Here is a 24,207-nt window from a genome sequence, read left to right on the forward strand (position 1 = left end):
AGAGCCGTGACAGGATCGAGAGGTCAGCGAACCTGGTATGTGTTTGCTCACCTCCCGATCTACTGAGCCGACCTGTGACAGTCTCATTGTCACAGGTCGGCTAGAACTATGAGGTGAGTGGAAATCACTCATCTCATAGTTCTCCTTTAAGCTTCATCATGGGAGCATCAAGCATTACTCAGTAGTGCGCAACCAGTCCATGGCTTGTTCTGGAGGGGTAAAGAAAGACATGTTTCCATTGCCAAGGGCGCCCAACCTTGCAGGACAGGCTATATAGTATACACGGCTCGTGACTGTGCTATACACAAGAGAAACAACACCACAGGGGGTCAGTTGGGGGGTAAGTCTGGGGATCCAGTCGTTCTGCAGGACAGCACAGGATTCTGAAGGCTTAAGCAGGAGCTTTCTAGTACGGCTATTTATCACAGCACTCTCCTCCCCGCAACGCTCGGCCTCCTGAACATTTTGTCTCCTACCCGCAGGATGCTGCGCTGTGTCAGAGCGGACACAGAGCAGCGCCCATCGGGGAGGAGAGAGACCAGGCATGCTCCACAATTTCGGTCGAAAGATGGCACTTTTGGCATTTTACCCAAAGTACCATTTTCGTCCGATATGTTTTTCGGCGGACAAACATTTCGGTGCATCCTTATTAAAAATACGTAAATGCTTTAAATAGCATGCTTGGCGGATGCTTTAAACTGCACATGTAGTTGTGCACCAGTACAATGTGCAATCCCTAGAAAAAGACATTAGAACAAGAAGAGAAAACCTACTGCAACGAAACGACCGTTCCCCACTGACTTTGTTCTGTTTGTAAAAGGGTCAGCTATGGATTTTGAGGGGGACTCCATTCTTTTTTCCTAAAAGGGACAGTACACAGTGTTTATAAAAAATATGGCATGCCCCCTCCCCTGTCTATGCTAGATGGTTACCCAGACATGCCGTCTGGCTGGCCAGGAAAAGGGGGGGGGTAGCGGGTCTGACCCCCCCTCCTGAACCATACCAGGCCTCATACACTCAACTTTGGGAGTGTACCTTGCAAGAAGAGCACCTTGTTACTATGTTGATGTGGACTAGGGTCTCATGCCCACATCCCTAGCTCTGTAGATGTGGGAGGGGGGTCGGCCGGGGGATGACTTATTGGAATGTGAAAGCCCTTTAAATGAAGGATGCCTCTAGACATCTAGCTCCCCCTAGGTGTGAATGGATGCCAGGTACATAGTACCCCTTATTACTCATTCACAAATATATATATACATTTTTGTGCAGCATCATCAAAAACGATGAGTGATGCCACCACCATCACAAATGGCTGTCCTCTGCCGGCTATTGAACGTCAACAAACCAGCCGGGGACGCTGGGTGATGCCGCTGACCAAATTTCCTCTCCAGCTTCTTTCCACTAAAACAAGCCAATGGGAAGCAAGCATTTAGTGGAGGTAGTGATACAAGTTGCTGAATGAATTTCGGCTGGGCAGACGAACCTGCCAAATCTAGACATTTTCTTCGCCCGTTCACCAGGCTGGGTTCGGGATGAATCCAAAGCTAATCCCCTATTCCTATAAATAAAGAAAATAGATCTCAATGAACCACATATTTATCTTTCTCCAGGTTAGGTATTACCACCACGATGGCCCCAGTCATAGATGATGGGAGTGCCCCCTATTTATCTTTCTCCAGGTTAGGTATTACCACCACGATGGCCCCAGTCATAGATGATGGGAGTGCCCCCTATTTATCTTTCTCCAGGTTAGGTATTACCACTACGATAGCCCCAGTCATAGATGATGGGAGTGCCCCCTATTTATCTTTCTCCAGGTTAGGTATTACCACTACGATAGCCCCAGTCATAGATGATGGGAGTGCCCCCTATTTATCTTTCTCCAGGTTAGGTATTACCACCATGATGGCCCGTCATGGATGATGGGAGCGCTCCCTGTTTCATATGCCTCCTGAACAACCTTCAGGAGTGTGGGGGGCTAAGTAGTCCTATGGGCTTTGTAACCCATCCAGAACAGGGGTTGTTAGCCAGGAAGGTTGTGATTCCTCCACTCAGATAGGGGAGTCTAAATCGGGTTACTAAGCCGTCGGCATTTTGGGAGGTAAGCAGTCATTGAGCACAGTGTACGGTATAAAAACATCCTGTACAGCTCCACTATATCATTAAAGGATCGCACAAAGGACCAGGAAATAAAAATCCGCCCACTGACGACTAGAGAGGAGTCTGGGCTTGGTGCGAACCCAGTTAGCCCAGACTTCAACCCGGACATGGAAAACGGCAATTGGCAATCACCCAAGTAGGGGGGTCAGTCAATACACCAACATGGTTCGTAATGCCTCTAGTTTGCTACGTTGCGCCCTCTGCTATGTCGCAGTGTTACTGTTGTATGTGGACTGTAGTCGGTCTGAATGCTGAGATCTGCAGCTTTCCCCAAGTCTGATGGATTATTTCCCCCTGTTGCTGGGCTGGGGCCTCAGCATACACTATGGGAGTATGAGTATGCATCTGACTCTGACAAATGCCTGAGCAGGCTGACTCAGAGGTATGGCTGGAGGAAGGTGATAAATATGCGGGAACACCTTCCAGAAGTCTCTCTCTCTCCCCTGGAGGAGGTCTGTGGGCTGCAAGATGCCTGGCCTAGGCCTCAGCGTGTGGCAGATGCTGGGGGCCTAAGATGTTACTGAGAAGAAATAATGGATGCTGGGCTGGAGGAAGAATCTGCTTATTAAAGAGTGTCGCAGAGGAGCTGCCGTCTGGACCCTGTAAGAGATCCCTCGCCCTTTATTCAGATACTATACGGAAGAGAAGCCAGTTGGTGCACTGCAAGTATGGTGACTGTTCTTCTTCAGAGCCTTGGATTGTTCCTGGCTGTTGTCTGACAGTCTATTCTGGTCGCCCTCATAGGACCTTTTGCTACTGGTGAAGACACTCTCCTCTCTTTTGTTACTCGGGTATCCTGTAACCCTCACCCTCTCTCCGAGTTGATACTGAGCAATAAATACTAAAAAGACCCTACGACTCCTCGAGCCTGTTCTATCCCAAAAGTCTTTGTATTGATGGAGCGAAGGAAAAGGGCCGTGGCCGGTGAACCAAATTCATATCCAGCTTCTTCATAGGGGGTGAACGCTACACAAGGAAGCAACATTACTTTTTCTTCCCCCAAATATTTGTGAAAATTTACAGCACGTGCAGATTGAAACGAGAATCTTGTTTTTTATTAACATCACATTCATTATTGAATTACAAAATGATATCTATATATATATATATATATATATTTCAATATTTTGGCAAAAATTGATTTTTCCCATCAGGACTTTCCCATTGTGTGGTTCATCTCATTTAACATTAGATTTAATCTCTTGTGGGCTTCCATGTGTGAACTCAGATTCGATTTGCTTCTAAAACACCTCCCGCATTCAGAACAGGAATGCCAGACGTATCGGACGTCCTTCGTGTGAGTCTTTTGATGTTTCAGGAGACTTGATTTTTGGCCGAAACATTTCCCGCACGTAGGACACGGGTATGGCTTCTCCCCCGTATGAACTCTTTCGTGGATGCTCAGGGCCGATCTTCGGTAAAAGCTTTCGCCGCAGTCGGAGCAAGTGAACGGCTTCAACCCCGTGTGAGTTTTCTGGTGACTGTTCAGATTCGATACGCTAGTGAAACATTTCCCGCACTCTGAACACGAATATGGCTTCTCCCCGGTGTGAGTGGCGTGGTGTCTGGCCAGGTACGACTTTTTGGTAAAACATTTGCCGCATTCGGAGCACGAGTACGGCTTTTCACCGGTGTGAACCCTCTGGTGTTCGATAAGGAAATGTTTAAGAGGGAAGCTTTTTCCACATTCCGAACATTTGTACGGCTTCTCCCCTTTGTGACCTTTCTGGTGTATGAGAAGGTTGTATCTCCGGGTGAAACCCTTCCCGCATTCCGAGCAGGAATAGGGCTTCTCCCCTTTGTGGATCATCTTGTGTTTGGTGAGATCGGAGTTGAGTGAAAAACGGCGTCCGCATTCGGAACAGGAGTACGGCTTCTCCCCCGTGTGAGTTCTCTTGTGTTTGGTGAGATCGGAGGTGAAAGAAAAACATTTCCCACATTCGGGACACGGGTAAGGTTTCTCCCCTCGGTGACCTTTCAGGTGTATGTTAAGATTGTATCTCCGAGTAAAACTCTTCTCGCATTCGGAACACGAATAGGGTTTCTCTACTTCGGGACCTGTCTGCTCTGACGTGGGGTCTACCTTATCGGCAACAGATTCATCAAGCTCCCGGTGGTCGCCGCCTGGACTATCAGGAAAGCCCCACCCGTGTGTAGAGGGATTCGTTGATGGATCTGATCCGTGAGGTACGGGATGAAGTTTTGGGGTGATGGGGATTTCCTCAGAAGAGTTGGATGTGATGTCCTCATCTTCGGCCAAATCGGATGTGAAGTCTTCTTCGGATGGTGGGGCGTCGTCTGTATCACACTTCCTGTACTGGCCATCTGCAGGTACAAAAAAAAGCTTAACCACTTGCTGACCGCGGTGTTACGCCCCCTTCCTGTCCCGGCGCTGCGGTACTTTGACTGACATTTTTTCCGTCATGCAACGCTGTACTGAAATGACTTTTATACCATTTTTGGGGACAGATAGAGCTTTCTTTTGGTGGTATTTAATCACCATTAGGGGAGGGGGGTGTTTATTTTTTATTATACAACATAAAAAGTACCCTACATTTTGAAAAATAAAACTGTTTTCCTTATGAAATGTAATGAAACATTTATTATCACCCCAATTTTTTTGATAAAATATACAAGTCGGGGTCACGTCGGGTAAATAGACACCAAACAAGACTTAAAATTGGCAGAAAACGACCACACCCAAAATTGGCCATAGGCGACGCTTTAACCGCTCATCAATTTAGTGTTATCAGTGATTGATAGCCCTAGAATTATTGCTCTCGCTCCGACGTTCGCGGCGATATGTAACATGTGCGGCACAATGGGCGGAATCGTTGTTTTTGCACGTAGGTGCACCCGACGCATGTTTGCGTGTGGGGGGTTTGCGTGTGTTATTTTACATTTTTTTATTTGAGACTTTTTTTTAACTTCTTTATTTTTTTTTATGCTTTAATTTTTTTTTTTACCCTTAACTTTTTTGCTATCACATAGGGGGGCTAAGAAATCCACTATGTGTTAGCCAAGTCACATGACAGGTCCTCTTTATGAAGACATCAGGGGTCTCTAAGACCCCGAATGTCACCTAGGGACCCCCCAGAGAAGCTGATGAAGCAGCTTCATCAGCTTCTCACGACATCTGTAACCAGAGAGTGACACTGAATGCAGGAAGTGATGTAATATACATCACTTCCTGCATTCGGGGACTGGAGAGTCGATCAAAGGGAGATCGTGTACTGAACTCCCTTTGATCTCCACTGACAGGGTCGCCGTGACGGTCCTGGCCTCACCGGGCACAGGGGATCTTGGGCCCGGCAGCAGCAGCGGCGGTGGACACCCGCACCTACTACAAGCGATGGGGCGTCTCTAGAGACGCCCCATCGCTTGTATTAGCAGCAGCTGTCACTGCCGTTGCCGGTTCCGAGATCCGATGTGCTCGGTGCAGCCGGGACCGGCACGGCTGCTCTGTGACAGGAGATCAAGGGGATATCAGTACACGATCTCCCTCTGACCTCCTCTCTATCCCCGAATAAATCACTGGCTGTTGCGCTGAGCACGAGCGGGGGGAGGGGAAGGACATCTTAAGACGCCCTCCCGCTCCTATAAGGCTCCCGTCCGGCCGTTCAGAAACGACCATGGACGACAAGTGGTTAATGCAATAGCAAATGTGTTGCAGCTATTCTGCGAGAGATGCCACCTGTCCGGTGAAACTTCACTCTCTGGAAGAGTTCCCTGGTACCAATACGTGGCGCTGCTTCTAGGAGTATGGAACGGCATGTCCCCGAGGGTCGTTGTTGCTCTGCCTGCTGACCCTAGATCAAAAATGTGTCCTATACCGGAGGGGCGGACCTTGGAGGGGAGGATGGACGAGCAGGCTGCTATACAAGTCATCCGGGCGGGTCACTTGCACAAGCAGCCCGTACCTATTTCAAGCCCTGTCATACTTGTATCGGTAGAGGGACATCCCTACTGAACACCATTGCCCGGAATGTGTTGACTCTATATAATTTATAAACATGTTAGAAAGTGAAGGGTTTATAGCCGGATGGATGCCGTTCATATGGCACTAGCCCCCCTAGATGGCTCTGAGGAGTATAGAATGGACCTCCTAATTTCCTGGCTGGAGAACCTCCAGCATCATCTAGTCTTTCTTCCCCAGCCTTGCTGTCCATGGCTCGCTCCTTGCATTCATTGGATTTCAATGACGGAGGCTCAGCATCACATGTGGGTGTTACCTAGGGTGGGATGTATGCAAATGCACCTGCCTAAGGACACCCCCTCTCCTCCAGACTGATACCAACCCATCAAGGCCTGATACTACTTCCATGGCTCCTCTCAAGAGCCAGCACCTTGCTTGCATCAGGGTCAAGGGTTCTTAAGAGGTGTACCGAGATGCCTTCAGGAAGTGATTGACCTGCATTGCACAGACTAGCACAGAGACCCAGACATGATGTCACCGGGTCTAAAACAAGGTATGAAATAAAATAAAAAACTGAAAAGGTTTTTATTGGAAATGTCATTAGCCCGTCCACAAGGGAGGAACCAGGGAAGGGGAACAGGAGTAGATTAAAATTCAGCATTAACAACCTACTTCTACAAACATCTGAGCTATCGATGCTTCAAGCGGCTCCGCTGAAAACGTTTGTATGATGACTCCCATACCAGGTATAAAAAAATAAGAATAATCTCTGACTTTTCTGAATTTTGTGTTAATTACGTACCCATGCCGATCTCTATAGCAATCTTCTCCTGTTTCATCGCCTCCTCCTCAGCTTTGATATTTATTTCAGTTGCTCTGATGTCGTCCAGATCTGTCAATAGAGATGAGAGTGAAGCCCCCTGTACTGAGATGTATGAGAGACCCCAGAGAGTGCGTGTGGCTGATGGCTCCTGACTCCCCCCACTAGACACATTGCGTCCCACCATTATTACTGACAGAGGTGGGGGGAAAACAAGAGATTGATGCCCCCTGTACTGAGATGTATGAGAGACCCCAGAGAGGGTGTGTGGGGGGAGACTGGTCACGTCTCTTGGCTGGTAACACACAATGACATGATGTGAGGAAGGGAGCCGGAGTCTAATAGAGGCTGATGGCTCCTGACTCCCCCCACTAGACACATTCCGTCCCCCCATTACTGTCTACTGACAGAGGAGGGGGGAGAAGAAGAGATTGTTGTAATGACTGAACAAGGAGAATCTGGGACTCTTCTCTGGATTTACTGTTTATGACTCACCTGTGCTGATCTCTACAGGAATTTCCTCCTCTTTAATCCTTACATGTTCTTCTTCTTCCTCAGCTTTGATATTTCTTTCAGTAGCTCTGATGTCTTCGGGGTCTGTGAATAAAGATGAGAGTGAAGCCCCCTGTACTGAGATGTATGAGAGACCCCAGAGAGTGTGTGTGGGGTGGAGACTGGTCACGTCTCCTGGCTGGAAAGACACAATGACATAATGTGAGGAGGAGAGCCGGAGTCTAATAGAGGCTGATGGCTCCTGACTCCCCCCACTAGACACATTCCGTCCCCCCATTACTGTCTACTGACAGAGGAGGGGGGAGAAGAGGAGATTGTTGACTGAACAAAGATAATCTGGGACTCTTCTCTGGGTTTAGGGTTTTTTTTACTCACCTGTGCTGATCTCTGGAGAACATTCCTCCTCCTTACATTGATCATCAACCCTCATCGGTTTCTCTTCTTCTTCAACTTTAACAACAATCAGGCCTTCAACCTACACAATATACAACACAACATATTTATCGGAGTGATTGATTAATGATGAAACTCAGTTATGTCAGTTTTAGTCAAAACCAACCTCTACATGATCCTCCTGAGGGATCTCATGATGTTCCTCCATGGAATACAGAGGACGGGCCTGAGGGATCTCATGATGTTCCTCCATGGAATACAGAGGACGGGCCTGAGGGATCTCATGATGTTCCTGTGTGGAATCCCGGGAATACAGAGGACGGGCCTGAGGGATCTCATGTTCCTGTGTGGAATCCCGGGAATACAGAGGACGGGGACATCTCTCTGGGGTATTTCTGTTCCTGGATCCATCTGTAGGAAACACACACACTGATTGAATACATTGTTTCTATGTCTTTATATCAGAGGATGTGTATCTAGGGGGATCCTCAATACTCAAGACATGAAAGTCTCCTCTTACCGGGTGATGTCAGTAATGGATGGTACTCCATTATGATGTCCTTGTAGAGATCCTTGCGTCCGTCTCAATGTTCCTTCGCTATATATAAGTACTTGAAAAGATGCAATAAGATGACACTGCAATATATAAATAACACCGCAATCGAGGTTAAATATACGGCTCTCCGTATTGAAGGGATGACGTCACCATCATTCCAATGAGATCCCAAGGAATGCTGAGCAGTCCACATCTTGCAACACGGCACTCAAGCACAGTGCAGAATAGGCAATCACACCCGATGTCCATATTTCTGTTACCCAAGCTGTTCTGGAATTATACTTTTTTTTTTTTAAAGCTGGCAACCGTGAAAGTCCAACAGCTCTGGTAATCAATACTTTATCTCCAGAAGTGTCAAGGGAGACTTTTTACATTGGCCACCATGCAGTTCACACAGCCAAACCCCTGCCAGGGCACAGGGGGGTTTCCAGCACAGTCATCAGGTGGCCCTACAAATAATTATTTCAGTTGGAGAGATGGGTAGATGGCATTGGATCCCCAAAGTGATTCTACTTTTACAATATGGTGTGGAGTTGGTGGCTTGTTTTAACACTGGGCAGCCAGCTCTCATATGAAGAGGGGCTTCCAAGACTGCTACAGCCTGAGAGCCGCATAGCCCACCTGAGAGCTGCATTTCCCACCTCAGAGCTGCATAGCCCACCTGAGAGTCGCATAGCCCACCTAGATCATGAAACTTAATGTCAACCTGGATCAGGGAACCCGACGTCAACCTGGATCAGGGAACCCGACGTCAACCTGGATCAGGGAACCCGACGTCAACCTGGATCAGGGAACCCGACGTCAACCTGGATCAGGGAACCCGACGTCAACCTGGATCAGGGAACCCGACGTCAACCTGGATCAGGGAACCCGACGTCAACCTGGATCAGGGAACCCGACTTCAACCTGGATCAGGGAACCCGGCGTCAACCTGGATCAGGGAACCCGACGTCAACCTGGATCAGGGAACCCGACGTCAACCTGGATCAGGGAACCCGACGTCAACCTGATTAATGCGCCTCCCCTGATCTTATGCTGTGCTGCTTCCCCTTATCCCATCAAATGACCTCAATATGCAGAGGTAAAAATGTTTGTAGATGGATCATACCATCTACATCTACATCAAGTGCTGGAGCTGAAAGCGAATCTATTCCCCGATGATAGGGTTGATTCTATGGTATCAAGATGCAGCTTTCTAAAGAATACGTCCCCAGAACCATCATCCCCAGCAGAGCTCACCATCTTATGTCCTACACATCACAGGACTTGCAGGAAGATGATGATTTGTTGGGGTGACATGATTCCCCCCATCTAGTCCACAGAGAGTGCTGGGGCCCCCTTCTCTCTTCCTTATCTGTCAAAAATAGGAAACCATTACCTCTTCCGAGTCCTCAACAGTCTTCAGCCTCAAACACATAACAGGAAGATTCTTAAAACTATCAAAACTCTTCCTATTCCGGGCTACAAGAAAATGGCCGCCTCCATCATTGAGCTCTTTTCGTTTAATTCAAGAAAAAAAATATATATCACCAAATGCATAAAAATTAATAATAATAATAATAATACTTTTTAATTTTGTTACCGTTTATAATAATTATCTCAAACCTATTCATGGCTACACTAACGGAAAACGGCCGCCCCTTCTTCTCCATGGAGACAGTGTTTGGTAGAAGCTTTGCCCTCTAGCAGTCGCTCTGTTCACACAGCCCAGAGGGCGGGGTTTTCCTTATAAGGTAGTGCTGATCCCTCAGCACCTTCCCTGGCTGCCCAGCTGTGTCTGGTTGCTATGGTGACGCGCACGCGCAGAGGGAAGGAGAAGTCAGTCAGGGAGGGCGGCAGCCATTTTGTTGCAGCTCAAGTGGGAAACCTAGCAGAGTTCTCTTCTTGTTATCGTGCAGCTTCTGGTGGGGCTGGAGATTGTGTGTCCAGTGAGGAGCAGGTAATAATATCTTCTTATTATGATAGAAGGGGGTCCCAGTACTCTCTGTGGAATGGATGGGGGGTCATGTCACCTCAACAAGCCATCATCTTCCAGCAAGTCCTCTGAGGTGCAGAACTATGGAGCTGGGGGCCTATTTCCCAGAAAGTCATGTCCTGCATATTACAGATGAGGAACCAAATTGCAAGTTCTGAGGCAATAAATGAAGGGGCTGGTGGGGTTGGAGGTCACAATATACAGCTGTGATGAAAACCCTTTGTTTAGTTTTAGGTTTATGAAGCCTTGTCCAGGTTACGTGAGGCCACCCGTGTGGACGTGACTCCTCCCTGATGTGGGACTAAAGAGTCAGAACTTTGAGGTGGACCTGCCTTGTCCTACAATGTTCCTGAGGTGTGGTGCCTTTATTAGGCTTCACCTTGACCCCCTTAGTCTAAGGAGAACTTCTTACATCCCAGACAAAGACCTTTCATGGACACTCGACTTCTACGATAGTGTGGTTACCTTGTGGTGCTTCTATAAGGCTTCACCTTCACCCCCTTAGTCCAAGTTGAGCTTCTTACATCCCAGACAAAGAACTTTCATGGAGCCCTGACTTCTACGATAGTGTGGTCACCTTGTGGTGCCTCTATTAGACTTTACCTCCTTAGTCCAAGGAGAGCTTCATACATCCCAGACAAAGACCTTTCATGGACCCTCGACTTCTACAATAGTGTGGTCACCTTGTGGTGCCTCTATCAGGCTTCACCTTCACCCCCTTAGTCCAAGGAGAGCTTCTTACATCCCAGACAAAGACCTTTAATGGAACCTCGACTTCTACGATAGTGTGGTCACCTTGTGGTGCTTCTATCAGGCTTCACCTTGACCCCCTTAGTCTAAGTAGAGCATCTTACATCCCAGACAAAGATCTTTCATGGAGCCTCGACTTCTACGATAGTGTGGTCACCTTGTGGTGCCTCTATTAGGCTTTACCTTGAGCCCCTTAGTCCAAGAAGAGCTTCTCACATCCAAGACAAAGACCTTTCAGACCATTGCGTGCTTCCAACCTTGCAACAACCGCTTGGTGGAGGTCCTTTTCTGTTCCAGCATGACGGTTCCCCTGTGCATAAAGCCAGCTCCATAAAGACATGGTTTGTTTAGTATAGTGTGGAGGAACTGAAAAGGCCTGCACATAGCCATGACCTCAACCCGACTGAACACCTATGGAACGCCGACCGCGAGCCAGGTCTTTTCATCCAACGTCGGCACCCGAACTCACAAATGCTCTTTTGGCTGAATGAGCACAAACTCCAACAGACGCACTCCAACATTTTGTGGAAAGTCTTCCCAGAAGATTGGAAATTGGTAAAGCCACAAGAAGGAGGCAACTTTATATCATTTGTCATGGTTTGAGGATGTGTTGTCCAACAAGCTCGTATAGGCGTGATGATCAGGTGTCCACCACAAACTTGAGGCAATATATTGTATACACTCTTCCTTTTGGACAGTATGTGAAATTGTTAGAACGTCAGGCAAATTGCAATGTTTGAAGGCCTTGAATAGAGTAGTGTTGTTCTAAAGACAAAAGTGTACACGGGGATGTATAATATATATTGTTTGTTTTACAGACATGTTTTTAAGGTTTATTGTGATGTTATTAGACTGGAGTAAAAGCAAGAGGAGTGGAAGCATTTAGAAGGCTGCACAGATCTCTACGAGGACATCCTAATGGACAAGCGGCCGCCCCTCACATCACCGGGTAAGAGGAGACTTTCATTTCTTGAGTATTGAGGATCCCCCTAGATACACACATCCTCTGATATAAAGACATAGAGACAATGTATTCAGTCAGTGTGTGTGTTTCCTACAGATGGATCCAGGAACAGAAATACCCCAGAGAGATGTCCCCGTCCTCTGTATTCCCGGGATTCCACACAGGAACATCAGGAGATCCCTCAGACCCGTCCTCTGTATTCCCAGGACTCCACACAGGAACATCATGAGATCCCTCAGGCCCGTCCTCTATATTCCCGGGATTCCACACAGGAACATCAGGAGATCCCTCAGGATGATCAGGTAGATGGCATTGAGGTCCTTTACAATACTTTGTATTAGGTAAATATTTGTTTAGCGGATCACATGTCATACATTTGTATTTTTAAGGGTGAAACTCCCATCAAAGTTGAAGTTAAAGAAGAAGCTGAGGAGACATATTTGAGGAATGACAATCTATGTAAGGAGGAGGAACGTTCTCCAGAGATCAGCACAGGTGAGTAATAAACACTAAACCCAGAGAAAAGTCCCAGAGTCTCCTTGTTCAGTCACTACAACAATCTCTTCTTCTCCCCCCTCCTCTGTCAGTAGACAGTAATGGGGGGACGGAATGTGTCTAGTGGGGGGAGTCAGGAGCCATCAGCTTCTGATACACCCCGGCACTTCTCACATCATGACGTGTTCATTCTTCCCCCACACACACTCTCTGGGGTCTCTCATGCATTTCAGAGGACTTCACAGTTATCTTTATTTACAGACCCCGGAGACACCAGAACCTCCCAGAGAAACATCAAAACTGAGGAGGAGGAAGAACATGGTCTGAAAATTAAAGAGGAAGACATTCCTTTAGAGATCAGCACAGGTGAGTGTAACACTTACACCATAGTTCTCTTTTAGGTAGAAGCTGCTGGACTTGTATTGCTCCCACTCTGCCTCCATATGAGGGATTGTGGGGAGACCGGACAAAGATGTTTCCGGAAGTTCTCTTAGCAGAATATTAAAATGCATTTTATTGAGCGATTTAACTGAACATCAGGTTGTTCTTGGAGTAATTTTCTTCTGTCTTCCTGTGTCCTTATTTCCCCAAGATGGCCGATACAGACAGTACAGCCTAGACGAACGTACCAATATCTCTTTAGCCGGTGTCCTAGAAGACGATGACATCACATCCGATTCTTCCGAAGAAAACACCATTGCCCCAAAACTCCTTCCAGTATTTCACAGCGTCGCTGTACCACCCAGTCCGTCTACACATAGGGCTCCATCTGCTGCAAACTCACTCCCTGACACCGGGGAGGGCGGCGAATCTTCTACCCAAGGAGCCAAACCCGTGTCAAATAAGAGAAGTCGCAAGGGGGAAAAGCCGTTTTCGTGTTCAGAGTGTGGGAAATGTTTCCCCCGGAGAAGCCACCTGCTTTCTCATCAGATGAGTCACACGGGAGAGAAGCCATTTTCATGTCCGGAATGTGAGAAATGCTTTTCCTATAGATCCGGTCTTCTTCTGCACCGCAGGACTCACATAGAGGTGAAGCCTTATTCGTGTTCCGTGTGCGGGAGGGCTTTTACCCGCAGGTGGATTCTTCTTGAACATGAGAACACCCACACAGGCGTGAAGCCTTATTCCTGTACTGAATGCGGAAAGTCTTTCTCTCAGAAACAACGGCTGACTTGGCACCAGGGAACTCACTCGTCCGAAAAGCCTTTCCCGTGTGCTGAATGTGGAAAACGTTTCACCCACAGAGCACTTCTTGCTACCCATCAGAGGACTCACACCGGGGCGAAACCTTATTCATGCGCTGAGTGCGGGAAGTGTTTCCCTTCTAAGCATCACCTAGTTCTTCACCAGCGAGCTCACACGGGAGAGAAGCCGTTTTCATGTTCAGAGTGTGGAAAATCCTATATCAAGAGAGGAGACCTCACTTGCCATCAAATGACTCACACAGGGGAGAAGCCTTATTCGTGCTCGGAATGCGGGAAAAGTTTTGCCAAGAGGTCACATCTTGTTAATCACCAGAGAACTCACACCGGCGTAAAGCCTTACTCGTGCTCCGAATGTGGGAAATGTTTCGCTAAAAAGTCCTATCTTACCGTCCACCAGACAACGCACACAGGGGTGAAGCCGTTCTCTTGTTCCGAATGCGGCGAGAGTTTTTTCTGGAAAATCTCTCTCACCAGACACGAAAAAGTCCATACGGGGCAAGAGTTGCACTCCTGTTCAGAGTGCGGAAAATGTTTCACCGACCGATCCATTCTCATTGAGCATCAAAGAATCCACACGGGGGAAAAGCCCTATTCCTGTTCGGAATGCGGGAAGTGTTTCTCTCGGTGCTCCAGTCTTATCGTACATCAGAGGACTCACACGGGCGAGAAGCCTTATGCGTGTTCTGAGTGCGGGAAATGCTTTGCGTCGAGAATGTATCTGACTAAACATCAACGAACCCACTCGGGGGTGAAGCCATTTTCCTGTTCCAAGTGCAGTAAAAGTTTCCACTTTAAGTCGTATCTCAACAGACATGAAAAAGTTCACGCGGAACAATCATGAACTAGAACTTCATGTCACAGTGGTGTAGGGGTTAGCACTTCTACACTGGGGGGTCCCTGGTTCGTATCCCGGCCAGGTCACTGTCTACAAGGAGTTTGCATGTCCTCCCTGTGCTTGCCTGGGTTTCCTCCCACACTCCAAAGACGTGCTGCTAAGTAAATTGGCCCTCGTATGTGAGATAGGGCCCCTAGTCACATCATAATCAAGTCCATTGTGGATCTCCGGCTGAGACTTTGCTTTGCATAGAGCAAAGTAAGAGGAACTTCCCCAGACAGCAACACCTGACGGAGGTCCTAACCCGCCCCCAATCTCACAACACGCAAGGATATCATTGCTGGCCGTGCCCCCGTTCGAGATTTTCTTTCTCTTCCTGTCATGCTGGAGGCTCTAACCTTTGCTTGCTGGATGAGATGGACCTCCATTTTGTTTTCGTTACAGTCCCAATGTGGGATACTGGGGGGGGGGTTCTTTTTTTCAGCGCTCCGCACTTTTGATACCGATCAACAGAACAGCAAGTCGCCAGCACTCCGGCGCTTCCTCAAGCAAAGTTCTTTTTCTTCCACGCGTATGCTTACACCACCAACGTTTCGGAACGCCTCCGCTTCCTTCATCGGGCAAAACAAAGCGATTACGTCACTTTTGATACGGCACCTTTCCGAAATTTTTGCCAGTGTGGATTAACTTTTGGCACCTCACGGACAATTTGGGGGTCGGAGTCTTTTTTTTTTTTCTGAGGACATGACAAGCTGCTAAGGTTGCTTTTACTAGAACTTGCATACGCCGCGCCTCTACCTGTACTACGGTGATGACGTGAGCTTTCATGGCGCAGAAATCAAATCGATATTCTCGGTGAGAAAGACTTTTACTTCAGGATATCGCGTGCTGCTGGGCCGAGGTTATCACATGATGTGGAACCAATTGCGGTCGGTTTCGAGGCCGGAGATAACAGTATATAAAACAAACATCCCATGTGTGTCATTCATCCATCATGTATTCTTCTGTCTTGCTATTCATTTCATTTAATAAATGATATTTGGTTACAGAGTTTGGTACTGGAGGCCGATATGAAGAAAAAAAAAGAAGTTATATACATTAGGATCCTTTGTAAAATGTTATCAGTCGAAATTGAATATCATTTTCTCCGATCTCGCAGCTTTTACGTATTTTATTTGGGGGTTAGGACTACATTTTGCTGTATTAAAAGAGAACTATAGGGTGACCTTTTTATCCCATAGTTCTCTTTAGGGTCACAGGAGGACATATACCCTGTTTCCCCGAAAATCAGACCTAGTACTATTTTTGGGAATTGCTAAAATATAAGACCTACCCTGAAAATAAGACCTAGTTGTGACCATTCACAGGGCCGGTGGTGGTTTAAGGGGGAACTTGTAGAGCCGCAAGAGAGAATTAGCGGTGCCAACGAAGCCAGCGCTAGAGGAAGCGAGGCGGCAGCGGAGGGAGCAGAGCCGCATAAGCCGATGCTTCCTCTATAGCGCCGGCTGCTTTCACAGGAGGAGTGATACCAAATGCACTCCGCCTGTGAGGAATCAATAGTGAAAGTGCGCTTCGCTCATTCTGGCCAGCGATTGGTTAGCAAATTGCTCTTGGAAAGGTACGGCACCCCTGATTGCCCTGATCACAATATTTTTGTACATGAATACATGTAGACTATTATACATGAATAAGTGTGGATTGTTGGACATAAAAAAAATAAGACCTAGTGTGTTTTTTTTTGAGCCAAAAACAATATGACAGTGTCTTATTTTCGGGGAAACACAGTACTAACCTCCTCCCGTGACCCAAAGCTCAGTATATAGGGTCACAGGAGGACATATACTAACCTCCTCCCGTCAACCAAAGCTCAGTATATAGGGTCACAGGAGGACATATACTAACCTCCACCCGTCAACCAAAGCTCAGTATATAGGGTCACAGGAGGACATATACTAACCTCCACCCGTCAACCAAAGCTCAGTATATAGGGTCACAGGAGGACATATACAGTAGTACCTCGGTTCACGAACTTACTTCGCTCAACGATTCTGGTCGCCAACCGAATCAAACTGTGATCAGAACGCGATCTCCACTAGAGGAAGACACGCCTACGTGTCAGAGCGGGGAGGATGGCTGCGGAGTTTGTGAAAATTTTGCCTAACTTCCTGTTCGCGAACAGAAGCGTTTGTGAACCGAGGTACCACAGTACCAACCTCCTCCCGTAACCCAATCCTCAGTATATAGCGGGCTATTGCCTGCTATATGCTAAGAGAGCCGCAGCCGGGACAGATCCCGACAATACTGTTGAGATCCACCCAGCTGGTTCTGCCTATCTAGAGCCAGCTGTGCCCGCCTCTCTCACCCGTCCGTTCCTCGTGTCAGTGCTGGAGGAGTAAATCCCTGTCAGGAGTGGTGACTGACAGTCGCCGCTCTCTGCAGGGAGATGGATCAGGAAGTGAGTGAGCGACGGTATGCGTTCCCGATCTATGGAGCCGACGTGTAACAGTCTCCGTGTCACACGTCGGCTCTAACTGATGATGTGTGGAAATCACTAACCTTGTAGTTCTCCTTTAAATCTTCGTTATTCGAAATGTGTTCACGCGCTCCGTGGTCCTGAAGTTTTGTTCTGCATGGGTGAAGCAAATGCTCTGGAAACTATGTTGAGATTGTAAGCTCCTCAGGGGCGGGAACTGATGTAAATAAAGGCCTGTGCAATATGTTGGTGTTGTAGGTATCATGCAGATAATAAATACGATTTCTTTCTAGTTTGCATATCAAATCCTTTCACAGGTCAAGGAGATGACCAAGCTTTATTTATGTATTGAAATACCTGCAATTGCTCTTCATTCACAATACCATGTGGCACCATTGATTGGCTAAAAAAAATAACACAGTACAGTGGAACAAGGAGCTACGAGAGAGATCGGGGTGCGTGGTCATTGGAATTGCATCAACGTTTACCCTGTGGACTCGCTTTATGAGCGGCCCAGTCAGAAGGTGTAACAGGAGCTATACTATATTACCAAAAGTATTGGGCCCCTCCCCCTCCAAATCATTGGATTCGGGTGTTCCGTGACATTTCCCGGCTACTAAATATTCCGTGGTCACCTGTTACTGGTATTATAACAAAGTGGAAGCAACTGGGAACAACAGCAACTCAGCCAGGAAGTGGTAGGCCAAGTAAAATGACAGAGCGGGGTCATGTTACGCACAGTGCGCGGAAGTCGCCAACTGTCTGCAGAGCCAATAGCTACAGACCTCCAAACTCCGTGTGGCCTTCAGATTGGCACAACAGCAGTGCGTAGAGAGCTTCATGGAATGGGTTTCCATGGCTGAGCAGCTGCATCCAAGCCGCACATCACCAAGTGCAATGCAAAGCGTGGGATGCCGCGGTGTAAAGCGCGCCGCCACTGGACTCTAGAGAAGTGGAGACGTGTTCTCTGGAGTGACCAATCACGCTTCTCTGTCTGGCAATCCGATGGGCGTGTCTGGGTCTGGTGGTTGCCAGGAGAACGGTACTTGCCTTACTGCATTGTGCCAAGTGTAAAGTTTGGGGGAGGGGGGGGGGGTTTCAGGGGCTGTGCTTGGCCCCTTAGTTCCAGTGAAGGGAACTCTTAAGGCATCAGCACACCAAGACATTTTGGATAACTTTGTGGGAGGAGTTTAGGGACGGCCCCTTCCTGTTCCAACATGACTGCGCACCAGTGCACAAAGCAAGGCCCATGAAGACATGGATGGGGGAGTTTGGGGGGGAGGAACTTGATTGGCCTGCATGGAGTCCTGACCTCAACCCGATAGAACACCTTTGGGATGAATTAGAGCGGAGAATGCGAGCCCGGCCTTTTCCTCCAACATCAGTACCTGACCTCACAAATGGTCCAACATTCCCATAGACACACTCCTAAACCTTGTGGACGCCTTCCCAGAAGAGTTGAAGCTGTTATAGTGGCAAAGGGCGGAGCCAACTCAATACTGAACCCTATGGACTGAGACTGGGATGCCATTAGTGTTCATGTGCGTGTAAAGGCCGGCGTCCCAATACTTTTGGCAATATAGTGTATATATAATATGTATATATTTCTAAAAGTTCATCTGTGATTCACACTTGTGCCCAACTGCTCTGCTATACAGGTGACCTTTCCTTGGTCTGTTGTAAGCAATGCTTGGCCAACTCCCAGCCTGGTAATCTTTTAATAAAGCGTTGGCAATATACACAGATAAGGTCATGCATGTATCCGCCTCTCCACTCTGCAAGCTGACAGTGTTAGACTGACTGCCTTCATGCGATGCAATAAAACCCTGATTGATACACACAGCGCTGCCCTACCCATTCAACGTTTAGTCTGGCCCCTGGCTTGCAGAAGCAGGAAGTGGATATGAAGTCCGGTGTTTCGCGACGCTGGTTTATGGCTCAGAAGTGTGAAGAGATTACAGCGAAGATTGAAGTCATAGAACACAAACTGATAGACTCCGCATGCAGGTCATACCGGTATCACACACACACTGGTGTATTTTGGTTTTGTGCTTCCCTAGGCAAGACTAAACTGAAGCAAACCCCCCACCCATCCGTTATCTAAAATCCGGCAGCTTCCTGTTTAAGACATTTTGCATAACCTGTCAGTCGCGGGATTCAGCGCGCACGGTGTATCTAGATTCTGACAGGTTGCGCTATCAACGTAGCGTGACGCTCTAGTTCTACCTTTGCAACAGCCGCCTTCTCCATTCCTGGCTTGATGGGCTCCCTAGTTCTGCAGCTACAATACCCATTCTGTCCTGCCGTGCTAGTCTCTAATTCTGCAGCTGCAACACCGATCTTCTGCTTTCATATGCTGGGCCCTCTAATTCTGCAGTTACCGATCTTCTGCCTCGGCCACTGGGCTCTGCAACTTGCCCTGCTCTAGAGACATAACCCTGAATGGAGCTTATAGGCTGCACTTCCCCGGACTCACCACCACGGAGGTGCCGATGAGCACGATGACCATCTGGATCTCAGCCCTGGGGGGTCCCGCGGAAGCTCCTCCCCTGCCTGAAGTCAAGAGATTTGGGTGCCGGTTTCCCATGGAGGTCCGGCGCACGAATTGCCAGTGCATCCGGATGAAAGTCACACACACCAACACATGGCACAGCATGTTGACCGGGCAGAGGAAGGAGCTGCAGCCGACATATATGTTGGAGTAGGCGGCATAGGTGGACACGTTGGACCCCCAGTCAAAGAAGCACCAAGTCCAGGAGTACCGGCAGTCATTTATTTATAATATCATTTATTTTGTTTCTCTTACCTAACTGGTTTGGGTGCCGCAATTTTTTGGTGCCCCCCCTATAAAGTGCCGCCCTAGGCAAATGTCTAGTTTGCCTTGCAGTAGATACACCCCTGATCACACACACACCACACTGCTGAGAGCACATGGGACCAAAACCCTCAGTGTATATGTATCTTCTGTAGCATGTTGGACATGTTTTGTATAATTACGTTTTTGTTTTTTTTTGCTTAGGTTAAACGTTGTTTTATAACAAAGTTTCCATTTTTAATACTATAAAAGAAATCAAATATACAGAAGAAGAAACAAATATGAAACAGAATAGAGGAAGAAGGGACGCTGAGGGGAATGCAGACTTTGCTGTCAACCATAATCCAATTTGTTTTCCAACATTGTGAAGAGTCTTATAAAGGTTCCAAAACTCTCCTAAAATGTTCAATTATGTAATTAAAGTGACTTCAAACTCCGGAGTTCAATCTTAAAAATGCATTCAGGAACCTTCACTATGAACAAGAATGTATCTCATCAGGACGCAGGAGTGATCGGCAGCCAGAACATCATTCACCCTTTTTAAAGGGTGTCGTGACTGAAAGAAGGTTGAGAAACAGTAGGGAACAGTGAGCAACCCCGTCGGGATGATATCTCTGCCTGTGTCCCTGCGAAGGCCGGGTCGCCCTCACTCCCTGTCCTATGGACCATCATCACCCGAGTCGCCCTCACTCCCTGCCCTATGGACCATCTTCACCCAAGTCGCCCTCACTTCCTGTCCTATGGACCATCATCACCCGAGTCGCCCTCACTCCCTGCCCTATGGACCATCGTCACCCGAGTCGCCCTCACTCCCTGTCCTATGGACCATTGTCACCCGAGTCGCCCTCACTCCCTGTCCTATGGACCATTGTCACCCGAGTCGCCCTCACTCCCTGCCCTATGGACCATCGTCACCCGAGTAGCCCTCACTCCCTGCACTACGGACCGTCGTCACCCAAGTCGCTCTCTCTCCCTGCCCTATGGACCATCATCACCCGAGTCGCCCTCACTCCTTGTCCTATGGACCATCGTCACCCGAGTCGCCCTCTCTCCCTGTCCTATGGACCATCATCACCCGAGTCGCCCTCACTCCCTGCCCTATGGACCATCGTCACCCGAGTCGCCCTCACTCCCTGCCCTATGGACCATCGTCACCCGAGTCGCCCTCACTCCCTGCCCTGTGGACCATGATCACCCGAGTCGCCCTCACTCCCTGCCCTATGGACCGTCGTCACCCGAGTCGCCCTCACTCCCTGTCCTATGGACCATCGTCACCTGGGTCGCCCTCACTCCCTGTCCTATGGACCATCGTCACCTGGGTCGCCCTCACTCCCTGTCCTATGGACCATCGTCACCTGGGTCGCCCTCACTCCCTGTCCTATGGACCATCGTCACCTGGGTCGCCCTCACTCCCTGTCCTATGGACCATCGTCACCTGGGTCGCCCTCACTCCCTGTCCTATGGACCATCGTCACCTGGGTCGCCCTCACTCCCTGTCCTATGGACCATCGTCACCTGGGTCGCCCTCACTCCCTGTCCTATGGACCATCGTCACCTGGGTCGCCCTCACTCCCTGTCCTATGGACCATCGTCACCTGGGTCGCCCTCACTCCCTGTCCTATGGACCATCGTCACCTGGGTCGCCCTCACTCCCTGTCCTATGGACCATCGTCACCTGGGTCGCCCTCACTCCCTGTCCTATGGACCATCGTCACCTGGGTCGCCCTCACTCCCTGTCCTATGGACCATCGTCACCTGGGTCGCCCTCACTCCCTGTCCTATGGACCATCGTCACCTGGGTCGCCCTCACTCCCTGTCCTATGGACCATCGTCACCTGGGTCGCCCTCACTCCCTGTCCTATGGACCATCGTCACCTGGGTCGCCCTCACTCCCTGTCCTATGGACCATCGTCACCTGGGTCGCCCTCACTCCCTGTCCTATGGACCATCGTCACCTGGGTCGCCCTCACTCCCTGTCCTATGGACCATCGTCACCTGGGTCGCCCTCACTCCCTGTCCTATGGACCATCGTCACCTGGGTCGCCCTCACTCCCTGTCCTATGGACCATCGTCACCTGGGTCGCCCTCACTCCCTGTCCTATGGACCATCGTCACCTGGGTCGCCCTCACTCCCTGTCCTATGGACCATCGTCACCTGGGTCGCCCTCACTCCCTGTCCTATGGACCATCGTCACCTGGGTCGCCCTCACTCCCTGTCCTATGGACCATCGTCACCTGGGTCGCCCTCACTCCCTGTCCTATGGACCATCGTCACCTGGGTCGCCCTCACTCCCTGTCCTATGGACCATCGTCACCTGGGTCGCCCTCACTCCCTGTCCTATGGACCATCGTCACCTGGGTCGCCCTCACTCCCTGTCCTATGGACCATCGTCACCTGGGTCGCCCTCACTCCCTGTCCTATGGACCATCGTCACCTGGGTCGCCCTCACTCCCTGTCCTATGGACCATCGTCACCTGGGTCGCCCTCACTCCCTGTCCTATGGACCATCGTCACCTGGGTCGCCCTCACTCCCTGTCCTATGGACCATCGTCACCTGGGTCGCCCTCACTCCCTGTCCTATGGACCATCGTCACCTGGGTCGCCCTCACTCCCTGTCCTATGGACCATCGTCACCTGGGTCGCCCTCACTCCCTGTCCTATGGACCATCGTCACCTGGGTCGCCCTCACTCCCTGTCCTATGGACCATCGTCACCTGGGTCGCCCTCACTCCCTGTCCTATGGACCATCGTCACCTGGGTCGCCCTCACTCCCTGTCCTATGGACCATCGTCACCTGGGTCGCCCTCACTCCCTGTCCTATGGACCATCGTCACCTGGGTCGCCCTCACTCCCTGTCCTATGGACCATCGTCACCTGGGTCGCCCTCACTCCCTGTCCTATGGACCATCGTCACCTGGGTCGCCCTCACTCCCTGTCCTATGGACCATCGTCACCTGGGTCGCCCTCACTCCCTGTCCTATGGACCATCGTCACCTGGGTCGCCCTCACTCCCTGTCCTATGGACCATCGTCACCTGGGTCGCCCTCACTCCCTGTCCTATGGACCATCGTCACCTGGGTCGCCCTCACTCCCTGTCCTATGGACCATCGTCACCTGGGTCGCCCTCACTCCCTGTCCTATGGACCATCGTCACCTGGGTCGCCCTCACTCCCTGTCCTATGGACCATCGTCACCTGGGTCGCCCTCACTCCCTGTCCTATGGACCATCGTCACCTGGGTCGCCCTCACTCCCTGTCCTATGGACCATCGTCACCTGGGTCGCCCTCACTCCCTGTCCTATGGACCATCGTCACCTGGGTCGCCCTCACTCCCTGTCCTATGGACCATTGTCACCCGAGTCGCCCTCACTCCCTGTCCTATGGACCATAGTCACCTGGGTCGCCCTCACTCCCTGCCCTATGGACCATTGTCACCCGAGTCGCCCTCACTCCCTGTCCTATGGACCATCGTCACCTGGGTCGCCCTCACTCCCTGTCCTATGGACCATCGTCACCCGAGTAGCCCTCACTCCCTGTCCTATGGACCATCGTCACCCGAGTCGCCCTCACTCCCTGCCCTATGGACCATTGTCACCCGAGTCGCCCTCACTCCCTGCCCTATGGACCATCGTCACCCGAGTCGCCCTCACTCCCTGTCCTATGGACCATCGTCACCTGGGATGAAAGTCTGATAGTTATTGTGACATTATATCCGAATGAATAAAAATATAAATATATATAATACACAAAGGTAGCGAGTCCGAGACTTCAAATCTCAATAACGTCTTCAAGATTCAGATATTTGTGTTAACGGAATTTACACAGACTAGGGCTGCAACAACTAATCAACATAATCGATTATAATCGATTATTGAAAAAGTTGTCAACTTTTTCAATCGTCGATTAATTGGCCTCTGATTAGTTGGCCCTGTTCACGGCTCCACACAAGCTGCGCGCCGCCCCTCTTCCCCACCTCACGCTCGCCGCTGCCAGACCCGCCCACCCGCATCCACACGCCACACCTTTTAAAGCAGAAAATATGGGCAAGCGTTGGGATTTGAGAAGGGAAAAATGGTGATGTCTAGATGACTGGCTCAGAGCAACACCACAAACTGCAGCTCTTGTGGGACGTTCCCGGTCTGCAGTGGCCAGGACCGACCAAGTGTGGTCCAAGGAAGGTCTGATGAATTACGTTTCCTTTTACGTCATGTGTATAGCCGGTTGTGTGTGTTGCTTACATGAGGTAAGAGATGGCACCAGGATGCACTATGAGAAGAAGACAAGCCGGCGGAGGCAGTGTGATGCTTTGGGCAATGTTCTGTTATTATTATTATACA

General features: G+C 49.5%; 2 protein-coding genes across 2 annotated transcripts in view; one reads left to right on the forward strand and one right to left on the reverse strand.

Moving 5' to 3' along the window:
- LOC108796626 (zinc finger protein 208-like) overlaps positions 1-24,207 on the reverse strand; it is a 129,685-nt gene that overhangs the window by 25,593 nt on the left and 79,885 nt on the right. Inside the window, exon 9 of the mRNA XM_018568126.1 lies at positions 3,363-4,204. Within this exon, the coding sequence (XP_018423628.1) occupies positions 3,363-4,204 (842 nt within the window). The remainder of the gene's footprint in view (positions 1-3,362; positions 4,205-24,207) is intronic.
- LOC108796623 (zinc finger protein OZF-like) lies at positions 12,986-14,591 on the forward strand. Its single transcript, XM_018568124.1, has 2 exons — positions 12,986-13,016; positions 13,135-14,591. Exons 1-2 carry the CDS (start codon positions 12,986-12,988, stop codon positions 14,586-14,588), a joined length of 1,485 nt encoding a protein of 494 aa, XP_018423626.1. The 3' UTR covers positions 14,589-14,591.

The sequence above is a fragment of the Nanorana parkeri genome, unplaced genomic scaffold (assembly GCF_000935625.1).
Source record: "Nanorana parkeri isolate BGI_ZX_2015 unplaced genomic scaffold, ASM93562v1 scaffold1142, whole genome shotgun sequence".
Lineage (NCBI taxonomy): Eukaryota > Metazoa > Chordata > Amphibia > Anura > Dicroglossidae > Nanorana > Nanorana parkeri.

Excerpts from the sequence above, each read along its gene's own strand:
- LOC108796623 (XM_018568124.1), top strand. The coding sequence starts at position 12,986 with ATGAGGGATTGTGGGGAGACCGGACAAAGAT. Across the intron at positions 13,017-13,134 it reads TGGGGAGACCGGACAAAGAT|ATGGCCGATACAGACAGTAC; the intron begins GTTTCCGGAAGT and ends TATTTCCCCAAG.